We start from the raw sequence: 25,292 nt of genomic DNA, 5'->3' as shown, positions 1-25,292 counted from the left end.
AGAAGCTTTTGGTTGCCATGATGCCTTTTCTGCAGTTCTTTGGTTCTCTTCTACATGCTGCCTTTATTATTGAAATAACACCAAAGAATCTATTAATTTTGCTTTGTAATTAAAGCCACATGTATTTCTAGGTCTGTTTTTATTTCTAGGTCTGTTTTTATATGTGCCTCTGGCAGTTTGCATTTGATTTCTACCCTTCCTGTCACAGAAACTGTAACATCCCACTCGTTACCTGATGAAGGAGCGACACTCTGAAAGCTTGTACTGTACTTCCAAATAAACCTGTTGGACTATAACCTGGTGTTTTGTGATTTTTAACTTTGTCCAGCCCTACTATTTGCAAGGTATAAATGAACTAATGCAACCTGCATCTGGATTGGCTGGTTGGTTGTCTGTTCTATTGAACCATGAAAGGTTTTAATGTTTTGTTTTGAACTCGCTTCTCCTTCCTCCATCTTGTTGGGCCCTGGCCTGTGGTGATGAACATTCCTCAGTGGCCAGTCATAGATACTTCCATTGCAGCCAGCTTGATAACAAGTTGGGGCAGCAAGCTACCCTAATTTAATTTCTCTCCCTCAAAACCAAGAAATTTTGGGTATTCTAGGGAATACCTAAGACATTGTAGGTGGGATCATCTAATTTAGCACTGATCAAGAATAAAAATTAAAACCAATTAAGTCTCTGTGAGTCATTTACTGACATCCTATTTGACTGAGCTATCAGGAGGCTCAGTACTATGTGTTTTAGTTACTGGTTTCTGTATATATCAGTGGCTGGGCACATACTGATTTTAATCTGACTTGGAGGTGCCAGGGCTGGACTGGGGTGGACAAGGTTAAAAGTCACACAACTACAGGTTATAGTCCAACAGATTTATTTAAAAGCTTTTAGAGCGCCACTCTTTCATCAGGTGGTTGTGGAGGTTAATTTGGTTGACTGCTTAGTTTGTGGATAACCTGACTTGATAAGACCACAATATAATGAAGCACTGTCTCCCAGAGATGGTGAGAATTTGTTTGTGTCCTCTGCAGGCCGACCAAAAACAATGTGAAGAAGCGTTTTGCCACACTTCAGTTTCTGTGCAGTAAAAGCTGATGGAGAAGAAACAAAACATCTCCTACTTCGGTCAGCTCTGGAACATGATCCCTTATATCTGGTCTGCAATCAGCTTTCCGCAATAGTGCAAATGGGGCTTCTGATGGTTATATTTGTTCATGTTTATCTTGCACTGGGGAAGCATCAAAGCAAATGCATCCAGGAAGTTGTGGTCCTCAGGAATTGTTAACCAGCTTTGCTTGGCTTTGTTCAAGGTTAACGGGACCTTTCCTGATATAATCAGCTAACATACTGCCAGCTAGGAGCAAGCTGCTTTGTTTGATCATGGGCTCACTCAGTCACAGCTCATTTGTATTAGCCCACTCAGGTGTAGTTATCAGCTTTGTGTTTTGTTTTAAAGTTCCAATTTTATGCTCAGCTCTTAGTGTAAAATACATTCGCTTGAGCAGGATTTTTAATTGTTGACTTAGATTTTCTAAAGTAACATGCAGTCTCCAATGAATTAGTGACTCGACATATATTAAACTGGTCATTGCTATTAGTAGACAAACTTATTGAGTGGGATATGCAGAGCAACTTGTTTTGATAAATATGATTCTCCCACATACTAGCAGAAATTAGTGATAGAATATTTTAATATACTTGGCAATCCCTTATCCTTTAAATTATGTCCAGTTGATGACTTGCTGGTCATTTAATATAATTACCAAAAACAAATCACCCAAATCCTGGCTGAGGCCAACTCCAATAGATTTCCACTTTCTTTTAACAGCTGACAGCGGTTTGAAAGTGGAATTAGGCTGGCACTTACAGAATTGGCCACCTTCCATGGTATAAGTCACCCAATAATATGCAAAATTGTCAAACTATTGCAAATTGTCAATAGAATTATTCTTCTGAATACATACATCTTCAACTTGTTTATGTGCAAGAGATCATAATATCTTAAGGAAGCAAAGTAGGGCCTTTTCTAAATAAAGGCATATTCTGATGTGTACTATGAAATAGTGCTAGGCTGGCTCAGTGGCAGCGCGTTCATTTCTGAATGAAACCATCTCAGTTACTCTGATCAAAGTTCATCATATTGTTTTTTTTGGAAATGTCGGTTCTAAAGCAGAGGAAATACTGGATTTCGCTTTTTGTTCTGCAAGACTCTGCCCTGGTGTTTTACTGTCATTTTGTGTTAAAAAGCATATACAAGAAATCCATAAGAGCATAAAATGTCAGAGCATAAGTAGGCCATTCAGCCCATCGTGTCTGCTCCACCATTCAATGAGATCATGGCTGATCTGATAATCCTCAACTTCACTAATCTGCCTTTTTCCCCATAACCCTTGACTCCCTTACTGATTAAAAATCTGCTGATCTCAGCCTTGAATATCTTAACAACCCAGCCTCAACAAGCCCTGTGGTAAACAATTTCACAGACTCACTGCTGTCTGAGAGAAAGAATTTCTCCTTATCTCTGTCTTAAATGTGGGATCCCTTTATTCTGAGATTAAGCTCTGTGGTTATGGACTCACCACAAGGGGAAACAACCTTTCCACATTTACCCTTTCAAGTCCTTTAAGAATCTTCTTCCATTAAAATCCTAGGATGCATCCACATGAGGTCCAGGGGACTTCAGTCTTTAGCCCCTTTAGTTTCCCTAGCACATTTTCTCTAGAGATACTATCATATTTATTAACTTTCCTCCTTTTGACTCTTGAATATTTAATGATTTTGATTATTATCATAGAATCCTTACAGAATGGAAACAGGCCGTTTGACCCAACAAGTCCACAGTGACCCTCCGAAGAGTATCCCACCCATACTGATTACCTTACCCTAATACTCTACATTTCCCTGACTAATGCACCTAACCTAGACATCCCTAAACACTATGGGCAATTTAGCATGGCCAAATCACCTAACCTGCACATCTTTGGACTGTGGGGAGAAACCGGAGCAGCCAAAGGAAACCCATGCAGATGCAGGGAGAATGTGCAAACTCCACACATACAGTTGCCCGAGGCTGGGGTTGAACCAGGATCCCTGGCGCTGTGAGGCAGCTGTGCTAACCACTGAGTCACCATGCCATGGCTTTTTGAAAGCCAGTTATGTCATCTATTGTGAAATCTGATATAAAGTACTTATTCAATTCTTGTGCCATTTCCTGGTTCCCCATTATTATTTCTCCAGCCTCATTTTCTAAGGGGCGGATGGCCACTTTGGCTTCTCCCTTCCCTTTTACATGTTTAAACAAGCTCTAGCTGTCTTGCAAATTAGTTCTCATAGTCCTTCCTCTTTATTGTTTTTTTTTGGTTGTCTTATGTTAGTTTTTAAAGTTTTCTCAATTTCTGGCTTACCACTAAGTTTAGCCACATTGTATGTTTTTCTTTCAATTTGATGCTATCATTAATTTGCCTGGTTAACCGTGTTTGGCTAATCCCCTTCCTAGAATTCTTCTTCATTGCTGTGAACCATGAACTATTTTCTTAAACATTTTCAAATGTTCCTCAACTAGCTTTTCCTGCTAAAGCCTTTCCTCGTGTAGTTCAGCCAGTTCTTCTCTTGTTTCTTTGTAGTGTCCTTTATTTAGGCTTAGTACAGTTGCTTTTGGCCCAAGATCCTCCCTCTCAACTGAATGCTAAATGTGACCACGTTATAATCATCGTTTCCTTGGGGATCTTTTACGCTGAAATGTCATTTCAAAGCCTCCTTTGAAAATAATTGATAAAGCTTTGGCTGACTTGAATTTTAAAACCGAGAGAGGGGACAAGAGAAAGGTTCATTCAGAGAAAAGAGGTCCATTACAACAGAATTGGTGTCAGTAGCAGTCTCCAAGCAGTCAGGACTGGGATAAATTTCTGAGAAAGGCTCAAAAGCAGAAAGCTGTGGAGTTGTCAGAAGGGAATTTATCCAACAAGGCTGTTGAAGACATGAGTTTAAGGAATCTATATTCAGTAATAAATGAACTAAGTTGGCAGCTGGTTTTCAGTTTCCTTTCCGATGGACATCACTAGTTGAGCTAGCATTTATTGTCCATCACTAGTTGCTTTTGAGAAGTTAGTGGTGAACTACCTTCTTTAACTGCTGCAGTTCAGACAGCTGTAGATGGACCACCAATGCTGTTAGGGAGGAACGTACAGGATTTTGATCCATCAAAACTGAAGGAATGGTGTTATATTACCAAGTCAGGATATTGAATGGCTTGAAGGGGGACTTGCAGGTGGTGATGTCCCCATGTATCTGCTGCCCTTTATTTTTCCAGATGACAGTGGGTCGTGAGCTTGGAAGATGCTGACTAAGGAGCTTTAGTGGGATTCTGCAGTGTGCATCTTGTAGATGGTGCACACTACTGCTACTGAACATCAGTGGTTGGCAGGGTGAATGTTTGTGGATGTGGAGCCAATTAAGTATTCTCAAGGAGATACATTAGCTAAAGAAAATAGAATCGAGTAATTGTATAGAAATTTGTCAAAAGGGAAACGGATTACATTTGTGCCAGGTGAGCAACAAGCTTCAGCACAAAGTTCGAGGCTTCACTGAGGTTTAAGTGTCTGTAGGGGCTTTGCTGAGATAAAAGGGATGAATCTTTCTCTCTAATGTTTATAGTGAAATTGCTCCAGTAGTGCCACTATAGTATACACTTTTGTGTAAACATAATTTTTAGCATCTTTTTGTGCTTTGGCAGCCTATTGGGAATGTGCTCAATGACTGACCCTAATAGTAAGCAAAAAGAGCAATAAAGTATGGTCCATCACGTTCCACTCTGGATTCAGTTAGTCCAGTATCGTCTTCAGCTAGCCATGGCGGGGGGTGGAGGGGTACAAGTGGGAACAACAAACTGATTTGGATGATCAGCCATGACCATATTAGTGGAGCAGACTTGAACAACCAAACAGCCTACTCCTCCTGCTTCTTTTTCTATGTTTCTATGTTTTAAAAGTCCGGAAATGCCTGGTCACTAACTTTATCACTTCCTGGTTTAAAATCGGAGGTGTAGTGGACAGCAAAGAAGATTATCTCTGATTACAATGGGATCTTATCAGATGAGCCAACGGGCTGAGAAGTGGCAGATGGAGTTTAATTCCGATAAATGTGAGGTGCTGCATTTTGGAAAGCAAATCTTAACAGGACTTATACACTTAATGGTAAGGTCCTAGGGAGTGTTGTTGAACAAAGAGATTTTGGAGTGCAGATTCATAGCTCCTTGAAAATAAAGTCACAGGTAGATAGGATAGTGAAGAAGGCGTTTGGTATGCTTTCTTGGTTAGAGTATTGAGTACTGGGGTTGGGAGGTCATGTTACGGCTGTACAGGACATTGGTTTGGCCACTTTTGCAATATTGTGTGCAATTCTGGTTTCCTTCCTATCAGAAGGATGTTGTGAAACTTGAAAGGGTTCAGAAAAGATTTACAAGGATGTTGCCAGGGTTGGGGGATTTGAGCTATAGGGAGCGGTTGAATAGACTAAGGCTGTTTTCCCTGGAGCATCGGAGGCTGAGAGGTGATCTTCTAGAGATTTATAAAATCATTAGGGCATGGATAGGGAAAATAGACAAAGTCTTTTTTTCTGGGCTGATGGAGTCCAGAACTCAAGGACATAGGTTAGAGTGAGAGGAGAAAGATATAAAAGAGACCTAAGGGGCAACCTTTTCACGCAGAGGGTGGTGCATGTGTGGAATGGGCTGCAAGAGGAAGTGGTGGAGGCTGGTGCAATTGCAACATTTAAAAGGCATCTGGATGGGTATATGAATAGGAAGTATTTGGAGGGATATGGGCCGGATGTTGGCAGGTGGGACAAGATTGGGTTGGGATATGTGTTCGGCATGGACAGGTTGGACTGAAGGGTCTGTTTCCGTGTTGTACATCTCTATGACTCTATAAGTGGTCAACCAGCTGCCAAGAAGCTACTTAAATGTTGTAGTGCAAGGTTTCCCCACAGTGGAGGTCAAGTCCCAAGGTAGAAGCTCGGGCTGAAATTTTGGGGTGGTGAGCTGCAAAGTAGCAATGATGGCTCCCATACCCACTGGTTTCATAGATGTCCTCCCCTAACCATCCCTCCAACAAACCATCTCCCATTGCTAACTGAATTGGGAATTTTTTTAAGCTTCAAACAGGGGAAAAGATTTGCAAAACCCCATCGTAGTGAACATTAGCCTGGTTACCCAGCTCTTGTCAAAAGCCAACATCTTGAAGGAGATGTGGGGGAGGGTTGGGGATTAAATAAATATCAACAGTTTGTAAACCAGGAGGCACAGGAGTATATCTCGCTGATCCCAGGTATACTCTTTTCTTTGATGACAATATATTGCCTGATTGCACCCATCTTCCATCCCAAGAACAAGCATTTTCCCCTTCTCCAGGCAATCCTCGCCCAACCTGGATGGACCCCCTCTTCCATAAGCAACTACAGGTTTTCAACACAAAGGTACAGCCTGCTAAAGCATGTCATGTCTGACTGGATGCTAAGCCTAACATAAAACTAAAAGAAACATTTTACAAAAATTGTGAGATGTAGCACACATTCTGACCAAAGGTAGGAATTCTGGGAAATAAAATGTATGCTGTGGATTTATAAATGTAGAGTTTATCGGAAGCGTGTAACAAGGGCAAAGTGATTTTAATTGCAGTTTTATTTTTCATGTAGGTTAGGATAAGCAGATTGTTATATATTGAAAGGCAATGAGTTTCCTGAAAGAAGTAATATAATAATTTTCTGCAATAATATACTATAGGACCAATGAGGGGAGCATATTAAATTTAGTAATGAGTACTGAACCAGATTTAATTAACAAGCCTAACAGTATGTAAATATTTATCAAATAATGATCATAATATGGCCAAACTCAGAGTGAACAACAGAAGATTTGTTTGGTGATACAGATTCACTCCGATCGGGGACAAGCGCTCTATTTGACAAATTTTAAAATTGCTAACGGCAGCTAAAGAAATAGCAAACAATATAAAGCTAAAAGAAAAATCTGACAAAAAGTGCAAGATGTAGCATCGATTCTGACCAAAGGGTGACAAAGATTGACAGAACAGATTGAGAGAGCTGCAAGGAGAGAGGATGAAAAATGTGGGGTCGGGGAAGTAGAATGTTGGGAATGGGGAAGGGGGAGCTTGAAAACTGGTTATGATTATATTGTGAAAATAAGAAACTAATTAGATATTTTGAATAATTGGTTTGTACAATCATTTGAGATAGAGAAATAAGTCAGCATGGCCATGGAAGCTAATGTTGAATCAGGGACAAGGCTGACAAAGATTAATATAAGCTAAACAATAGTAATGATGAAAATAGACCAGGTGCAGTCCATCTTGGGGTTTTGAAGGATGTAGATAAGAATATCATGGTTACCGTTATTATAAGTTTAAGAGGCATTCAGGCAGACACATGAACAAGCAGGCAATAGAGGGAGACTGACCATTAATCCTATCTGCAGGCAAATAGGATTAATTTACAATAGCAATATGGTTGGCACAGACTTTGTGGGCCGAAGGGCCTGTTCCTATGTTGTCCTGTTCTATGTTCTATAGTCTTGTGTGGTTCTCTTGATGTGGGAGTTTTCCTTGATTTTGAAAAATTTTGTCTGTGCTTTAAGGAACGTGAGAGAAAGAAAAAAACACAGGATTTGGAGAACAGTGAGCCTAAGATCTGTTGTCAGGTATAACTAGAATTTAGCATTAAAGATGGGGTGGCTGGTCACCTTGAAGATGTTGAGATGATCAGGGACAGAATCAGTACTCCTTGTTAAATCTAATTTATAAAGTGCAGATAAAGCTTAATGAGATTTATTTTTGCAGATGTGATAAAGGTAGTGGACAGGCTATGGCTATGGATGTTATTTGTAGTCTTCCGAAGAGGTTTGCTAAGGTGTCTCATTAAAAGACTATTGGTTGATGATGAAGTTGCCTGCTTAGAAAACTGTTGGAGTGGCAGGAGATGGTGAGTGTGGGTAATGAGCGGGGTACTCCAGTTACTGGGATGAAATGAAGGGCCTGCTGCAAGCATCAGTGCTAAGGTCTCAAACCTTCATCTATTTCATCAGAACTTGGATGTTTGGACAACAAGTCACAACAATACGTGACATTGTAAGCAATACAGGTATCAAACTATGGTGAGAACTTGATAGATTGTCAATTTTCAAAATTGTGACATATGGATTTTAATGTAGACCAGCCACTTTGGATGATACTGTTCAGTGTAGCTTCTAAATGTTGAAAAGCAAGAAAGAATCTGGATGTAGGTTCATTTTCAGACATTTCATCACCATACTAGGTAACATCTTCAGTGAGCCTCTGGACGAAGCACTGCTTGTGTTTCCTGCTTTCTATTTATATATTTGGGTTGGGGATGTCATTTCCTGTGGTGATGTCATTTCATATGGCGATGTCATTTCTGGGTTTTTTTCCTCAGTAATGGTAAATGGGATCCAAGTCAATGTGTTTGTTGATAGAGTTCTGGTTGGAATGCCATGCTTGTAGGAATTCTCGTGCATGTCTCTGTTTGGCTTGTCCTAGGATGGATGTGTTGTCCCAGTCGAAGTGGTGTCTTTCCTTACCTATATGTAAGGATACTAGTGAGAGAGGGTCATGTTATTTTGTGGCTAGTTGATGTTCATGTATCCTGGTGGCTCGTTTTCTGCCTGTTTATCCAATGTAGTGTTTGTTACAGTTCTTGCAAGGTATTTCATAAATGACATTAGTTTTGCTTGTTGTCTTTCAAGTTCATGAGCTGCTGTTTTAGTGTGTTGGTGGGTTTGTGGGCTACTGTGCTGCCAAGGGGTCTGAGTAATCTGGCAGTCATTTCCATGATGTCTTTGATTTAGGGAGAGTGGCTAGGGTTTCTGGATGCATTTTGTTTGCTTGTTTGGATTTATTGCTGAGAAATTGCGGATTGGGTACATTTTTGAATACACTGTATAGATGATTTCCCTCTGCTCTGTGTAGTTCCTCTGTGCTGAAATAATGTTCTAGTGCAGCTTCATTTGTGGATGTTGGGATGATTGCTTCTGTAGTTCAATATTTGGTCCATTTGTGTTGTTTTCCTGTAGATGCTGGTTTGAAGTTGCCCATTGGCTGTTCGCTGTACTGCAACATCAGGAATGGCAGTGTGTTGTTGTTTTCCTCCTCTTTAGTGAATTTTATGCCAGTAAGGGTATTATTGATGGTCTTGAAGGTTTCCTCTAATTTGTTTTGTTTAGTGATGACAAAGGTAGCGGACCCAAAGTTTGGGTTGGATGGTTGGCAGAACTGTTTGTTTGAGTTTTTGCATTACTATCTCTGCTACTTCTCAAAACTCGCTAAGCAAGAAAGAATTGAAGTCCAACAATGTGGGTGTCTAAATACATACATAATCAAAAAGCCATTGACAGACACCGAGAAATAGGAGAAAGTGAGGACTGCAGATGCTGGAGATCAGAGTCGAGAGTGTGGTGCTGGAAAAGCACAGCAGGTCAGGCAGCATCTGAGGAGCAGGAGAATCGACATTTTGGGCATAAGCCCTTCATCAGGAATGAGGTTTGTGAGCCAAAGGCGTGGAGAGATAAATGGAGGGGGGGAAGGTAGCTGAGATAGCGATAGGTAGATGAAGGTGGGGGGAATGGTGATAGGTCGGATAGGAGGGTGGAGCAGATAGATGGGAAGGAAGATGGATAGGTAGGACAGGTCATGAGGGTGGTGCTGAGTTGGAAGGTTGGATCTGGGCTAAGGTGGGAGGAGGGGAAATGAGGAAACTGGTGAAATCCGATGTGGTTGGAGGGTCCCAAGGAGGAAGATGAGGCATTCTTCCTCCAGGCGTCCGTCTTCAATGGTGATCGACTCAACATGGACATCTTCTACAAACCTATTGACTCCCACAGCTACTTGGACTACACTTCCTCCCACACTGCCTCCTGTAAAAACACTATCCTTTATTCTCAATTCCTCTGCCTCTGCCGCATCTACTCCCAGGAGGACCAGTTACACCATAGAACACAGCAGATAGCCTCCTTCTTCAAAGGTCGCATTTCCCCTTCCAGCACATCTCCTCCACTTCCCTGCCTCAGCCCTCGAACCCGACCTATCCATGCACACCAAGGACAGAACACGACCCCCCCTCCCACATCGGTCCTCACCTTCCACCACACCAACCTCCATATACGTTGCATCATCCTCTGCCATTTCCACCACCTATAAACAGCCTCCACCACCAGAGACATATTTCCTTCTCCAACCCTATCTGTGTTCCGTAAAGACCTTCCCTTCACGACAGTCTTGTCAGGTCCATGCCCCCCCCCCCCCCCCACACACCTCCCCTCCTGGCACCCTCCCATGCCACCGCAGGAATTGCAAAACCTGTGCCCATTTCTCCCCCCTCACCTCCGTCCAAGGCCCCAAAGGAGCCTTCCACATCCATCAGAGTTTTACCTGCACTTCCACACATGTCATTTACTGTATCCATTGCACCCGATGCAGTCTCCTCTACATTGAGGAGACAGGACGCCTACTTGCAGAATGCTTCAGAGAACATCTCAGGGACACCCGCGCCAACCAACCCGACTGCCCTGTGGTGAAACACTTCAACTCCCCCTCCCACTCCCCCAAGGACGTGCAGGTCCTGGGCCTCCTCCATCGCCAAGCCCTAACCACCCGACACCTGGAGGAAGAATGCCTCATCTATGCCTTGGGACCCTCCAAGCACATGGGACCAATGTGGATTTCACCAGTTTCCTCATTTCCCCTCCTTTCATCTAATCCCAGTTCCAACCTTCTAACTCTGCATCGCCCTCATGACCTGTCCTACCTGTCCATCCTCCTTCCCTCCTATCCGCTCCATCCTCCTCTCTGACCTATCACCCTTGCCCTCACCTTCATCTCCCTATCGAATTCGCAGCTGTCGTCTCCCCACACCCAACCCCTCTCCCATTTATCTCTCCAACCCCTTAGCTCACAAGCATCATTCTTGATGAAGGGCTTTTGCCCGAAACATTAATTCTCCTCCTCAGATACTACCTGATCTGCTGTGCTTTTCCAGCACCACACTCGAGACACAGAAATAACCAAAGCATTACCCGGATGCTGGCCTTGTATCTAGATGGCTCGTTTACAAGATGGTCAAATTCAGACTTCAGCTATGCAGATCCCTGGTTCAGCCTTGAGCAGTTCTGGGCACCACACATTGAGAAGGATACATTGGTCTTGGAGGATGTACAGTGTAGATTTTAGCAATGAAATGTAACATCACTTTGGACTCCAGCTGTAAACTGCAAATTGATATTCCAGAAGCTAGAGTCATATTGCTCGGAATTGAGTGATATGGTCTAAGTTATCATGGTGTTATCGGAATTAAAATCAATAAAGAAAAGCTACATTCACTGAATGGGGAGGCAAAATCTAAACATTAGACCTAAATATTCCAGGAATGAACTTGGTAAATACTTACACACACACGGTAGTAAATGCTAAGAATTCTCTTCTGTGAGTAATACTTGGCTAATTGTTAAGTTTATATCTGAAATCAGTTAATTAAAATCCAGCAATGTTATTGCTGTACAGAGTAAAGGCAGTTATTTGGAGCTGGGTCCCAGACCGGCTGTGATCTCACTGAATGGAACAAATTCCAGGGGCTGGAGGATCTACTCTTATTCCTTTATTCCTAGTGTGAGAAGGAAAGGCTGGATAGAAATCTTTCCCTGGAGTGTAGGGCATTGTAGGGTGACCTTAAAGAGGTTTACAAAATCATGAGGGGTGTAAATAAGGTGAATAAAGGTCTTTTATCTAAGGTGGGGGAGTTCAAAATTAGGGACTGTATTTTTAAAGTGAGAGGAGAAAGATTTACAAAGGTCCTGAGGGACAATGTTTTCACACACAGGGTAGTTCGTGTGTGAAACGAACTGCCTGAGGAAGTGGTAGGTGCAGGTACAGATACAATACTTAAAAGACATTTGGGTACGTACATGAATGGGAAAGGTTTGGAGGGATATGAACCAAACACAGACACGTGAGGTTAGTTTTAGTTTGGGAAACATGGTTGATGTGAACAAGTTGGACCAAAGAGTCTGTTTTTCGTGCTGTTTGACTCTGTGTGCAATAGGCTTCCAGATAATGTAGTGGAGGCCCCATGCCTAGAGTTAATAAAAGAAACATGATTAGTGTTGGCAAATTAATCTGTTGCTTGAAACTATCCTGATTCCTTGTTTATGAAACTTTCTATCTGAATATTGGCCTGCAATATTTGTAGCACTGCTAGCACTGAAATATTGTACCAGCAAGTGGTGGAGGTAAAGTGCAATGAAATGTAACATCATTTATTGTCTCAGGTTACTTCCTTACTGAATAAACTGGGATGCTGTCATCTAATTGGCAATCCTCAGAACAAAAGAGTGCTTGTTGTCATTAAGCTTCGGTTTTAAAATTGTGATCCATGCTCGTCCATTCAATTATGTTTAAAACATTTTTAGCTTCCTTATAAATTGATTGATAACATGAGCAATGATTGCCAACATGCTACTTTAAAAGAAACTGTTGTTGAGATATGTAAGTGATGGAAGCAAAGAAAAATCTCTAGCTACTACTCTGAGCTACTGATGGGGCCGTTTCAGAAGCCATGAAGATAATAAATATCATGTAACTAAGCAACACTTGAAAAAGCCAGATCAGGTAGAAATGACAGTTCCCCTTCCCTGATGGACACTACAATAGCAATTGTGTTTTTCCATCAATCCCATGGTCATTATTTCAGGAGCTGATGATGTGTATGAGCCTAGATGTTGACAGGATTATTGATCTCAAGGAAACTCCAGAAGAACCTGTCGTCTTTTTAAATGTTAGTCATGACCGAAACCGGGAATCAATCTTCTTAATTTGCAGGCTGATGCTTTACTTGGTGAGTATTTTTAACATTCGTCTCTTTTTCTTTTCTACCCTTCCTTCAGCTGATTACAAAGAGAGTTTCAACACTATTGGAAACATTGAAGAAATTGCTTACAATGCCATCTCCTTCACATGGGATGTGAACGAAGAAGCCAAGGTGAGTTTACTTTTGAGGAGCAGTCCTCACTGGTAGGGAGTCTCAGTTGGTGTCACTGACCTCGGAGTCAGAAGATTGTGGGTTCATGTCCCAGTATTAGATCTTAAAAAATATAGGTTGATTATCCAAGACAGGTCTGAGGGAATATTGTACTGTCACATCTTTCAGGTGAGATCTTATACTGAGACATCCCTACCCCTCAAGTAGATAGTCGTAGAGATGTACAGCATGGAAACAGACCCTTCAGTCCAACCCGTCCATGCCAACCAGATATCCCAACCTAATCTAGTCCCACCTGCCAGCACATGGGCCATATCCCGCCAAACCCTTCCTATTCATATACCTATCCAAATGCCTCTTAAATGTTGCAATTGTACCAGCCTCCACCACATCCTCTGGCAGCTCATTCCATACACGTACCACCCTCTGCGTGAAAACGTTGCCCCTGAGGTCTCTTTTATATCTTTCCCCTCTCACTCTAAACCTATGCCCTCTAGTTCTGGACTCCCCGACCCCAGGGAAAAGACTTTGTCTACTTATCCTATCCATGCCCCTCATAATTTTGTAAACCTCTAAAAGGTCACCCCTCAGCCTCCGATGCTTCAGGGAAAACAGCCCCAGCCTGTTCAGCCTCTCCCTGTAGCTCAAATCCACCAACCCTGGCAACATCCTTGTAAATCTTTTCTGAACCCTTTCAAGTTTCACAACATCTTTCCAATAGGAAGGAGACCAGATTTGCATGCAATATTCCAAGTGTCCTGTACAGGTGCAACATGACCTCCCAACTCCTGTAACTCAATACTCTGACCAATAAAGGAAAGCATACCAAATGCCTTCTTCAGTATCCTACTACCTGCAACTCCACTTTCAAGGAGCTATGAATCTGCACTCCAAGGTCTCTTTGTTCAGCAACACTCCCTCGGACCTTACCATTAAGTGTATAAGTCCTGCTATGATTTGCTTTCCCAAAATGCAACACCTCGCATTTATCTGAATTAAACTCCATCTGCCACTTCTCAGTCCATTGGACCATCTGGTCCAGATCCTGTTGTAATCTGAGGTAACCCTCTTCGCTGTCCACTACACCTCCAATTTTGGTGTCATCTGCAAACTTACTAAGTATACCTCCTTATGCTCTCATCCAAATCATTTACGTAAATGACAAAAAGTAGAGGGCCCAGCACCGATCCTTGTGGCACTCCACTGGTCGCAGGCTTCCAGTCTGAAAAACAACCCTCCACCACCACCCTCTGTCTTCTACCTTTGAGTCAGTTCTGTATCCAAATGGCTAGTTCTCCCTGTATTCCATGAGATCTAACCTTGCTAATCAGTCTCCCATGGGGAACCTTGTCAAACGCCTTACTGAAGTCCATATAGATCACTGCTCTGCCCTCATCAATCTTCTTTGTTACTTCTTTAAAAAACTCAATCAAGTTTGTGAGACATAATTTCCCACGCACAAAGCCATGTTGACTATCCCGAATCAGTCCTTGCCTTTCCCAATACATGTACATCCTGTCCCTCAGGATTCCCTCCAATAACTTGCCCACCACGGAGGTCAGGCTCACCGGTCTATAGTTCCCTGGCTTGTCTTTACCACCCTTCTTAAACAGTGGCACCACGTTTGCCAACCTCCAGTCTTCCGGCACCTCACCTGTGACTATCGATGATACAAATATCTCAGCAAGAGGCCCAGCAATCACTTCTCTAGCTTCCCACAGAGTTCTCGGGTACACCTTATCAGGTCCTGGGGTTTTATCCACCTTTAACTATTTCAAGACATCCAGCACCTCCTCTTCTGTAATCTGGGCATTTTGCAAGATGTCACCATCTATTTCCCGACAGTCTATATCTTCCATGTCCTTTTCCACAGTAAATACTGATGCAAAATATTCATTTAGTATCTCCCCCCTTTTCTGAGGCTGCACACAAAGGCTGCCTTGCTGATCTTTGAGGGACCCTATTCTCTCCCTAGTTACCCTTTTGTCCTCAATATATTTGTAAAAACTCTTTGGATTCTCCTTAATTCTATTTGCCAAAGCTATCTCATGTCCCTGTTTTTTTTGATTAGATTAGATTAGATTAGATTAGTGTGGAAACAGGCCCTTCAGCCCAAATAGTCCATGTTTCGCCCTCCTGATTTCCCTCTTAAGTATACTCCTACTTTCTTTATACTCTTCTAAGGATTCACTCTATCTATCCTGTCTATACCTGACATATGCTTCCTTCTTTTCTTAACCAAACCCTCGATTTCTTTAGTCATCCAGCATTCCCTTTCCTTACCAGCCTTCCCTTTCACCTTGACAGGAATATACTTTCTCTGGATTCTTGTTATCTCATTTCTGAAGGCTTCCCATTTTCTAGCCATCCCTTTACCTGCAAATATCTGCCTCCAATCAGCTTTCAAACGTTCTTGCCTAATACCATCAAAATTGGCCTTTCTCCAATGTAGAATTTCAACTTTTAGATCTGGTCTATTCTTTTCCATCACTATTTTAAAACGAATAGAATTATGGTCGCTGGCCCAAAGTGCTCCCCCACTGACACCTCAGTCACCTGCCCTGCCTTATTTCCCAAGAGTAGGTCAGGTTTTGCACCTTCTCTAGTAGGTACGTCCACATACTGAATCAGAAAATGGTCTTGTACGCACTTAAGAAATTCCTCTCCATCTAAACCTTTAACACTATGGCAGTCCCAGTCGATGTTTGGAAAGTTAAAATCCCCTACCATAACCACCCTATTATTCTCACAGATAGCTGAGATCTCCTTACAAGTTTGTTTCTCAGTTTCCCTCTCACTATTGGGGGGTCTATAATACAATCCCGAATAAGGTGATCATCCCTTTCTTTTTCTCAGTTCCACCCAAATAACTTCCCTGGATGTATTTCCGGGAATATCCTCCCTCAGCACAGCTGTAATGCTATCCCTTATCAAAAATGCCACTCCCCCTCCTCTCTTGCCTCCCTTTCTATCCTTCCTATAGTATTTGTATCCTGGAACATTAAGTTGCCAGTCCTGCCCATCCCTGAGCCATGTTTCCGAAATTGCTATGATATCCCAGTCCCATGTTCCTAACCATGCCCTGAGTTCATCTGCCTTCCCTGTTGGGCCCCTTGCATTGAAATAAATGCAGTTTAATTTATTAGTCCTACCTTGTCCCTGCCTGCCCCGACTGTTTGATTCACTTCTGTTCTCAGCTGTACCCATCTCTGATCGATCTATTTCCTCACTATCTCCCTTGCTCCCACCCCCCCACCAGCTCTAGCAAATTTCCCTGCCAGTATATTAGTCCCCTTCCAATTTAGGTGCAATCCGTCCTTCTTGTACAGATCACTTCTACCTCAAAAGAGATTCCAATGATCCAAAAATGTGAATCCTTCTCCCATACATCAGCTCCTCAGCCATGCATTCATCTGCTCTATCCTCCTATTCCTGCCCTCACTAGCTCGTAACACTGGGAGTAATCCAGATATTACTACCCTTGAGGACCTCCTTTTTAAATTTCTGCCTAACTCTCTGTAATCTCCCTTCAGAATTTCAATCTTTTCCCTTCCAATGTCGTTGGTTCCAGTGTGGACAATGACCTCCTGCTCTCCCCCGTGAGAACATTCTGCACCCTCTCTGAGACATACTTGATCCTGGCACCAACAGGAAACAACACACCATTCTGCTTTTTCTCTGCTGGCCACAGAAATGTGTGTCTGTACCTCTGACTACAGAATCCCCTAACACAATTGATCTCTTGGAAGCCAACGTACCCCTCATTGTATTAGAGCCAGTCTCAACACCAGAAACTTGGCTGTTCGTGCTATGTTCCCCTGAGAATCCATCACCCCCTCCATTTTCCAAAATAGCATACCTGTTTGAATGGGTATATCCACAAAAGACTCCTGCACTAGCTGCCTACCTCTCTTACCCTTCCTGGAGTTAACCCATCTATGTGACTGTATCTGAGACTTCCCCTCCTTCCTATGACTGCCATCCATCACATACTGTTGCTGTTGCAAATTCCTCATCGCTTCTATCTGTCTCTCCAACCAATCCACTCGATCTGATCCCAACACAGGATTTTGAAAAAGCCCATTGAAAGTTAACTCTGGCGTCCTGGCCAGTATTTAGCCTTGCTTTGTTATATTGTTTTAGTCAATCTATATCTGCACACCTAGCAATGATAATTGAAAGGTGAAGTCAAAGGGCTAATTTTGTTATCACATCAGCAAATATTCAAATGGAAATAAAAAGAACTGTATGAGATGGTCTTTTGTTGTCACCGTAACTCGAAATGAAGGAGATTCAGTGTCCATTTATTAAGAGGGTCTCTTTTACAACAATGGAGCAGGAGCAACTCAGAGGAAATTGTTGCCTCAAAATGATTCTACTCTAAAAGAGTTTATTTTCAGTATTTGCTCTCTGACCATGTCGGAATAAACTTGATGGAAGGTCATTCACCTTGAGCCAAATGTAAGCTACCATTATGTTAGTGCTGAAAATGTGTGGCTGGAAAAGCGCAGCAGGTCAGGCAGCATCCAAGGAGCAAGAGAATCGATGTTTCGGGCATAAACCCTTCTTCAGGAAGGGCTTATGCCCGAAACGTCGATTCTCCTGCTCCTTGGATGCTGCCTGACCTGCTGCGCTTTTCCAGCAACACATTTTCAGCTCTGATCTCCAGCATCTGCAGTCCTCACTTTCTCCATTATGTTAGTGCTGTCAGGTATTCAATGGCTATGATTAAGAAGGCCTTTCTAAATAGAGAATGGGTCAACTTTAGGCAGCATTGGGGAGTTCTGCCTTTCAAACAGGATTGATTGATTGCTGCTTTGTTATTTTTCACATTTGACAAGGAACCAATAAAGCTAGACAGGAAATTTGATCTCATTACAATAATAGGATCAGAGAAAATATAATTCTCGTGGAGCAACTTGGCTTAGAGTCTTGGCAGAAAATTGTTTCCTTTCATGGCATAAAATTATGTGACCAGGATTGGAAATTCATTACTCAGGAGTAATTCATATAATCTCAAAGTTGTTAGTGTCTACGAGAAACAGAAATGTACCATTAAACCCATTTAAAGGTGTGTGGGAGTGTTTTTTGAAGCAAGGTACATACACTTCAGAATAATTAGCTATATCTGTGACCTGCCACACACTCTGAATTTCCATAAGAAGCTAATATTTACCACATCCAGAAGACACTCTGAAATTTCAAGTCAATGGGTTAAACCCATCATGCTTTCCACTAAGACAGAATGCACAGCTGAAGTGACACATATAAGGCCTGTAAAAGCCCCAGTCGGACATGTCCTAGTTTTTGATGAAGCAGAGCTGTCAAACTGACAGACGTCCCTATTGTCATCAACTCCCTCCTCTTGTGATCTGTTCCATTTAGGCCATTAAGGGAAGGGTTGTGTTTTGATAGTATTAAATAACTGCCATTGACTGAGCATTCCTCTGGTAAATGGATAGCCAGTGGTCTCTTTATTGACTTTTAAGTTTTTGAACAGGCTTATACAAAAATAGTTTGTAACACCATTGATGGATATTGGACTGTAGCTGTTCAAAATACAAGCTAATCAAATTATCAATTTATTTAAACAAAACTAGTGCATTTAAATCCAGTTCTTAAAATAAGGCTTAACTTTTAAGCTTCCACTTTAGCTCTCCAGACAGGTATTGTCTGCATGACTAAGCATTACAATTAAACTTACTATGACATTTCATGTTGCTAGGATACAGTCATAGTTGAACTGACTTGAAAGGTTACTGCAGGAAGAAAGTTTGTCAGGTACATATTATTAACAAAGCTAGCGCTTTCAATCGTTCCTTTCAAATATGTGAGTATTTGACATAGGATGCTGCTTCTCTTACCTGACAGCAATGTTTCATTGACTTGCACACATTGGCGAAACATGGCAGGTACAAAGATTGTTCTTCCTAAGTGGGTTGTGCACAATGGGCTGTGCTATAAATCTTTAAATATTCTTTGACAAAGCATCGATGGATGAATGTTCAAGTTTTGCTTTTCACACTAGTTGCTCAAGGCAGCTCAGAGCAGTTAATCAGGAAATTGGGTTAATCATGTCATCCAACTGTAAGTAGCAACAATCAGAAGAAAGTCAAAGCAATATGATCCACTGCTGATGGCAACCAACAAAAGTGGACTTCTTGGTTGTCGACTAAATTTTACAAATGATGCACAATGTCCCAGAGTAAACTGAGCCTTGATTTTGGGTTCTCACTTTTCTCAGCTGTTTATGAGCTCGAGCTTAGCAAGCAATCCCTTTAGAGGTCCTTTTTAACTATCATTGAAGACACATTTCAACTTCCAAAGAGTATCATATTACTTGATAGCTTACAAAAGAAAAGCACAGTAAAGTTGACTTTATACAAGTTTCTGGTGACAATCCCAAGCTATAACCAGGAAACAAACAGAAAAGAAAACTATTTTTCAATTCCTATTATTCTTGAATGATGTGTTTTTTTTAATGGGTACTTTCAACTTGCATGGACAAATACTTCAATCATGAAGGGCTAAAATTAGAAAAACGTCAAGGTCAATGATTTTCCAACCTAAACTGCTGCCACAGTCAGCAGGCCAGCCGGCATCTCTGCAAAAAGGAAATAAGTCATTGTCCTGAATTTATGACCAGAATTCATATTGACCTGAAACATTGTTTTCCCACTTTTTTTCTAATAGCATGAATTGTTGTGGTCCCATCAAGAACCCCTGTGGAATTCCACTAGCCACCAGTTGCCATCCTAAACAAAGATCCCTTTATCTCTACTCTCTGACTTCTGCCAGTCAGCCAATCCTCTATCCACCCCAATACCTTGCCTCTAACACCATGGGCTCTTATTTGCAACCTCCTGTGTGCCAACTTGTCAAAGGTCTTTTGGAATAGATCACACACTGGCTCTCATTTTTCTGACTTGCTCATTTCCTCCTCAGAAAATTCTAACCGATTTGTCATGCATGACAGTTGACGAAGCCTTGCTGATGCAGTCCTAAATTACCACCACTTCCAAGTACTATGCAATCACATCTTTAATAATGGACTCTAAAATATTATCAACAATCGAGGTCAGGCTAATCAGCCTATAGTTTCCTGTTTTCTGCCTCCTTCCTTTCTTAAACAGGGGTGGTACATTAGCCATTTCCCAGTTCTCTGGGATGCTCCAGTAATATCTGAAAGATCACCTCTCATCTGAATGCTTCTAAAATCCCCTCAGCTATCTCCTTCAGAACTCTGGTGTGGTCCAGCTAGTCTGGCTGATTTATCCACCTTCACACCTTCCGGCACCTCCTTAATGATGACAACTACACTCACCTCTGCCCCCAACTCTTGAAGTTCTGGTATATAGCTGGTGTTTTCTATGTGAAAACTGATGCAAAGTACTCATTCAGTTCCTCTCCCATTTTTTTGTTCCCCATTTCTACTTCTCTAGCCTAATTTTCCAGTGGTTGAATATCCAGTCTTCCCTGTCTCTTACCTTTTGGAGATCTAAAAAAAACTCTTTTATAGAGTTTTTATATTACTAGCTAATTTACTCTCATATTTCATCTTCTCCCCCTTACTGGTCTTTTTAGTTATCTTCTAGTTTTTAAAGGTTTCACAATCCTCCTTCTTCCCACTAATCTTCACCATGTGGTATGCTTTTTCTTTTGCTATTCTGCTGTTTGTGACTTCCCTTGTCAGCCATGGTTGTCTCATCCTCCGCTTAGAACGTTCTTCCTCCTTGGGTGAATTTCTGCTGTGCCTTCCATATTACCCCCAGAAATTCCTGCTAATGCTGCTCCACCATCTTCCCTGTTAGGTTTCCCTTCCAGTCAATTCTGGACTAGCTCCTCCCTCATGTTTTACTCAATTGTAATACCGTCACATCTGATTCTAGCATCTCCCTTTCAAACTGCAGGGTGAATTCTATCATACTGTGGTCACTGCCCCCTAGGGGTTCCTTCTCCTTAAATTCTCTAATCAAGTCTGCCTCATTACACATCTCCAAACCCCAGAACTGCCTTTTCCCTAATGGGCTCTACCCCAAGCTGTTCCAAAGAAATTGTTTCATAGACATTCCACAAATTCCTTTCCTTGAGATCCACTACCAACCTGATTTTCCCAGTCCAAGAATCCCAATTCCTGGAGAAAGTTGTTGGGGAAAGGCAAGAAACTAAAGACTGTCAAGTGCCCTGGAAATTATGCCCTTCATCACATGATCTTAAAAGAATTGACTGTAGAGATAGTGAGTGCTTTAGTCGTAATCTTTCTAAATTTCCTAAATTCTGGAAAGATCTCAATAATTGGAAAATTGTGAATGTAGCAACCATGTTCATGAAAGAAGGGAGATAGAAAGTAGAAACTCTACTTAGTCTAATTAGGCTAACAAGTGTTCAAGAGGGAAATGCTGGAATCCATTGTTAATGAAGTAGCAGGGCATTTTAAAAATATATATGCTGTCACCATGGTTTTCTGAATTGGAAAACATTTTTAACTAATTTATTTGTCTACTTTTGGGACAAATCAAGCAGGCCACAAAAAGGGGAGTGAGTTGATGGACTGCATATGGGTTTTCAACAGGCATTCAGTGAGGTGCTTCATAAATGGTTCCTACACAATCTGAGAGCTCATAATGTTGGGAGCGATATGTAAGCTTTGATGGGGCATGGACTAAAATTGGATAACAGAGTCAGGATTAGTGGGACTTTTTAGGTGGCAAACAGTAACTAGGAATACCACAAGGATCAGTACTGGAACCTTCAGTATTTACAATCTACTTTAATGACTTGGGTGAAGGAACTTAGTGTATTATCGCCAAATGTGTTAACAATACAAAGATAGATGGGAAAGCAAGTTGTGAGGAGGATACATAGGGCAGAATCTTCTGCTTCTGGTGTGGCTTGAGCAATGGTAAGAGAGGTGAGAAAGTATTGTGAGAACGAAGACATTGGATTCTTAACATAGAGAAACATTTTCCCAGTTTTCCCCTCAAGTCTTAAATGGTCACTTCAGAATCTTGCCCTTGATCAATTGACGACCAAATTTCCATGCATTTGCATCTTAATTACTTGCGCTTTCCAATTCTTCTCTCCTTCACTGAAAAACTGGGCACAAATCCCCAAGGTGTTGATCAGAGCAGGACCCTGGTGACTGCAGCTCACTGAATGTGTGTCATACCCAGTATGTAACAGCTTCCTCAGAGCAATGTCCCTGTCTTCTCCATGGGAACCATCCTCCACAATCCTTCATTCACACAAGTTGACATTAACAAGCCACTGGCCTCACCACATCAACATGGCTGCCCTCAGACCAACCTTGACATCATTCAGCCCTTCACCATTTTACTTTGAGGGCCACTGGATCCCTATGACTTGTTTCTGCAAGGTTGCCTTATAAACAGGGACTGAGACACATCTTTTAAATAGAATTCCCACTGTGGAAACAGGCCATTCAGCCTAACAAGTCCGCACCGACCTTCCAAAGAGCATTCAACCTCGACACATCCCTCTACTCTATCCCTGTAACCCTGCATTTTCCATGACTAATCCACCTAATCTACATATCTCTGCACACAATTTTGCATGACAAATCCACCTAACCGCATATTTTTGGACAGAGAGGAAACCACAACATCCGGCAGAAACCCACACAGTCACTGGGAGAACATACAAATTCCACACAGACCCGAGGCTGGAATCAAACCCGGATCCCTGGCGCTGTGAGGCAGCAATGCTAACCACTGAGCCACCATGCTGCCTCTAAATAGAGTGGTTCTACATAGATGGATTTACAAACTGTACCAGTTGCTAGGAGGCTACCAATTGCTGTATACTTCACATTCCTTTCTTAGTGTATACCCACTTCTTGTGAGTTTATATCTAACAGGGTGTTCTATCTGATGTGGAAATGCTCAACTCCTGTGACATAAGAAACTGGACATGGTACTGAAGAATATAACAAATTTATTACGACTAACTATAATGTACATGAGTGCCTATGTGAATGTAAACTCTTAGATTACAAAAGAGAAGCATATTTCCCTAGTGTGCCATGCTTCAGTTGATCCAAAATAAGAGGAGTATATGGCCTATGTGACCTCAGGTCATGTGCTATGATACAGTGGATAATGACTGTCCCTTAATTGTATACTGACCATGAGACATAACAAATCCTCCTTTCTTCAAAAAGAAAAACATCCCATACTAATAAACATGTTTTGCCTAGGCATGTGTATGTTGGTCAGTTGAGATGTTGAGACATCAGTCTGCTGAAAGAGTTTCCGGGGGAGTTGTAAGAATGGATGAAGTTTTGGTGGATGGGATATACAGTAGGAAAATATGAAGCTATCCAGTTTGGTAGGAAGAGTAGAAAAGCCAAACATTTTTTAAAGTGGAAAAAATACAGAGGGCCACGGTGCAGAGGGATCTGAGTGTCTTCCTACATTGAATCACGAAAAGTTAACTTGCAGGTACAATGAGTAATTAGGGTTCTCAGGAATATGGGCTTTATTGAAAGAGCCATTGAGTATAAAAGAAGGGAATCTTGTTACAACTGGACAGAGTTGGTGAGACAGTACCTGGAGTGCTGTGTAAAGTTTTGGTTTCCATATTTAAGGAGAGCCACTCTTGCCTGCAGTTCAGAGAAGGTTACTAGGTTGATTCCAAGCATGAAAAGTCTGCCTTTTGACCCATACTTACTGCATTTTAGAACAATGAGAGGGATTTTATTGAAACAAAAGGTTCTGAGGGGCTTGACAGGTAGAATGTTTCCTGTCATAGAGTTATCTAGAAGCAGGAGGCATAGTTTCAGAATAAACAATCTCCCATTGAAGGCAAATATGAGAAGGAATATTGTTTATCATTGGAATTCTGTACCTCAGCAAGCAGTGAAAGCTGAATCAATTAATATTTTCATTTAATTTTGGATCTTCAAGGGACTCCGAGGTATGACATGGGAGGAGGGGAGTGCAGGCAAGAGAATGAACTTTAAGCTGCAGTCAGATCAGGCATGATGTTATTGAATCTAAAGAAGGCTCGAGAGGCTGAATGGCCAGCTTGTGTTCCTATTTGGCATATTGTTAAGTTCTCTTTGTCCAGGCCTGAATATCTCCTTGGGCAGTGTTATTTGAGAGCATTATGTGAGGCATCTGAAGATATTTTATTAACATAATGGTGTTGTCTAAGTTATTATTGCTGTTTATTTCTTAAATACTGAAGTGACAGCAGCAATATTATAATTCAAAGAAGTGAATGTGAACACTTTGGACGGTGATGATTAATACTCGTCCCTAGGGTCAATACCATCATTACCTGCTGCCTTTAATTTAGTTACCTCTGTATGTCTCAATGCTGTACTTCTCTATAGACAGCAGGCAAAAACAGAAAAGTATCAAAAATAGGAATGGGAGAGACAATAGAGAATAACTTCTGATAGGGGAGTCCAGAACAAGGAGAATGAGCATAAAATTGGAGATGTATTGTTTAGGTAGCACTTTACAGTATAGGGGATAGTGAAAATCTAAAAAAACTCTTCCTCCACCCCAGTCCTAAAGAACTGTTGACCTTACTCTAATGTCCAATTTAAACACTGAGGTTGACTTTTGATCAGTGAATGTTGTAATCTGAGGTAACCCTCTTCGCTGTCCGCTACACCTCCAATTTTGGTGTCATCTGCAAACTTACTAACTGTACCTCTTATGCTCGCATCCAAATCATTTACGTAAATGACAAAAAGTAGAGGACCCAGCACCGATCCTTGTGGCACTCCACTGGTCACAGGCCTCCAGTCTGAAAAACAACCCTCCACCACCACCCTCTGTCTTCTACCTTTGAGCCAGTTCTGTATCCAAATGGCTAGTTCTCCCTGTATTCCATGAGATCTAACCTTGCTAATCAGTCTCCCATGGGGAACCTTGTCAAACGCCTTACTGAAGTCCATATAGATTCCATCTACTGCTCTGCCCTCATCAATCTTCTTTGTTATTTCTACAAAAAACTCAATCAAGTTTGTGAGACATGATTTCCCACGCACAAAGCCATGTTGACTACCCCTAATCAGTCCTTGCCTTTCCAAATACATGTACATCCTTTCCCTCCAGATTCCCTCCAACAACTTGCCCACCACTGAGGTCAGGACCGGTCTATAGTTCCCTGGCTTGTCTTTACCGCCCTTCTTAAACAGTGGCACCACGTTTGACAACCTCCAGATTTCCGGCACCTCACCTGTGACTATCGAGAGGTGAGGA

The 25,292-nt window shown here is 41.8% G+C and overlaps 1 protein-coding gene across 1 annotated transcript in view; it reads left to right on the top strand.

Moving 5' to 3' along the window:
• Positions 1–25,292, top strand: part of LOC122549157 (grainyhead-like protein 2 homolog) — a 153,566-nt gene that overhangs the window by 105,657 nt on the left and 22,617 nt on the right. Inside the window, exon 8 of the mRNA XM_043688500.2 lies at positions 12,962–13,056. Coding sequence (XP_043544435.1) covers positions 12,962–13,056 — 95 coding nt within the window. The remainder of the gene's footprint in view (positions 1–12,961; positions 13,057–25,292) is intronic.

The sequence above is a fragment of the Chiloscyllium plagiosum genome, unplaced genomic scaffold, assembly GCF_037043375.1.
Source record: "Chiloscyllium plagiosum isolate Xiang-an unplaced genomic scaffold, Cpla_swu_hap1 HiC_scaffold_4, whole genome shotgun sequence".
Classification (NCBI taxonomy): domain Eukaryota; kingdom Metazoa; phylum Chordata; class Chondrichthyes; order Orectolobiformes; family Hemiscylliidae; genus Chiloscyllium; species Chiloscyllium plagiosum.
This window is presented reverse-complemented; position numbering and strand designations above follow the sequence as displayed.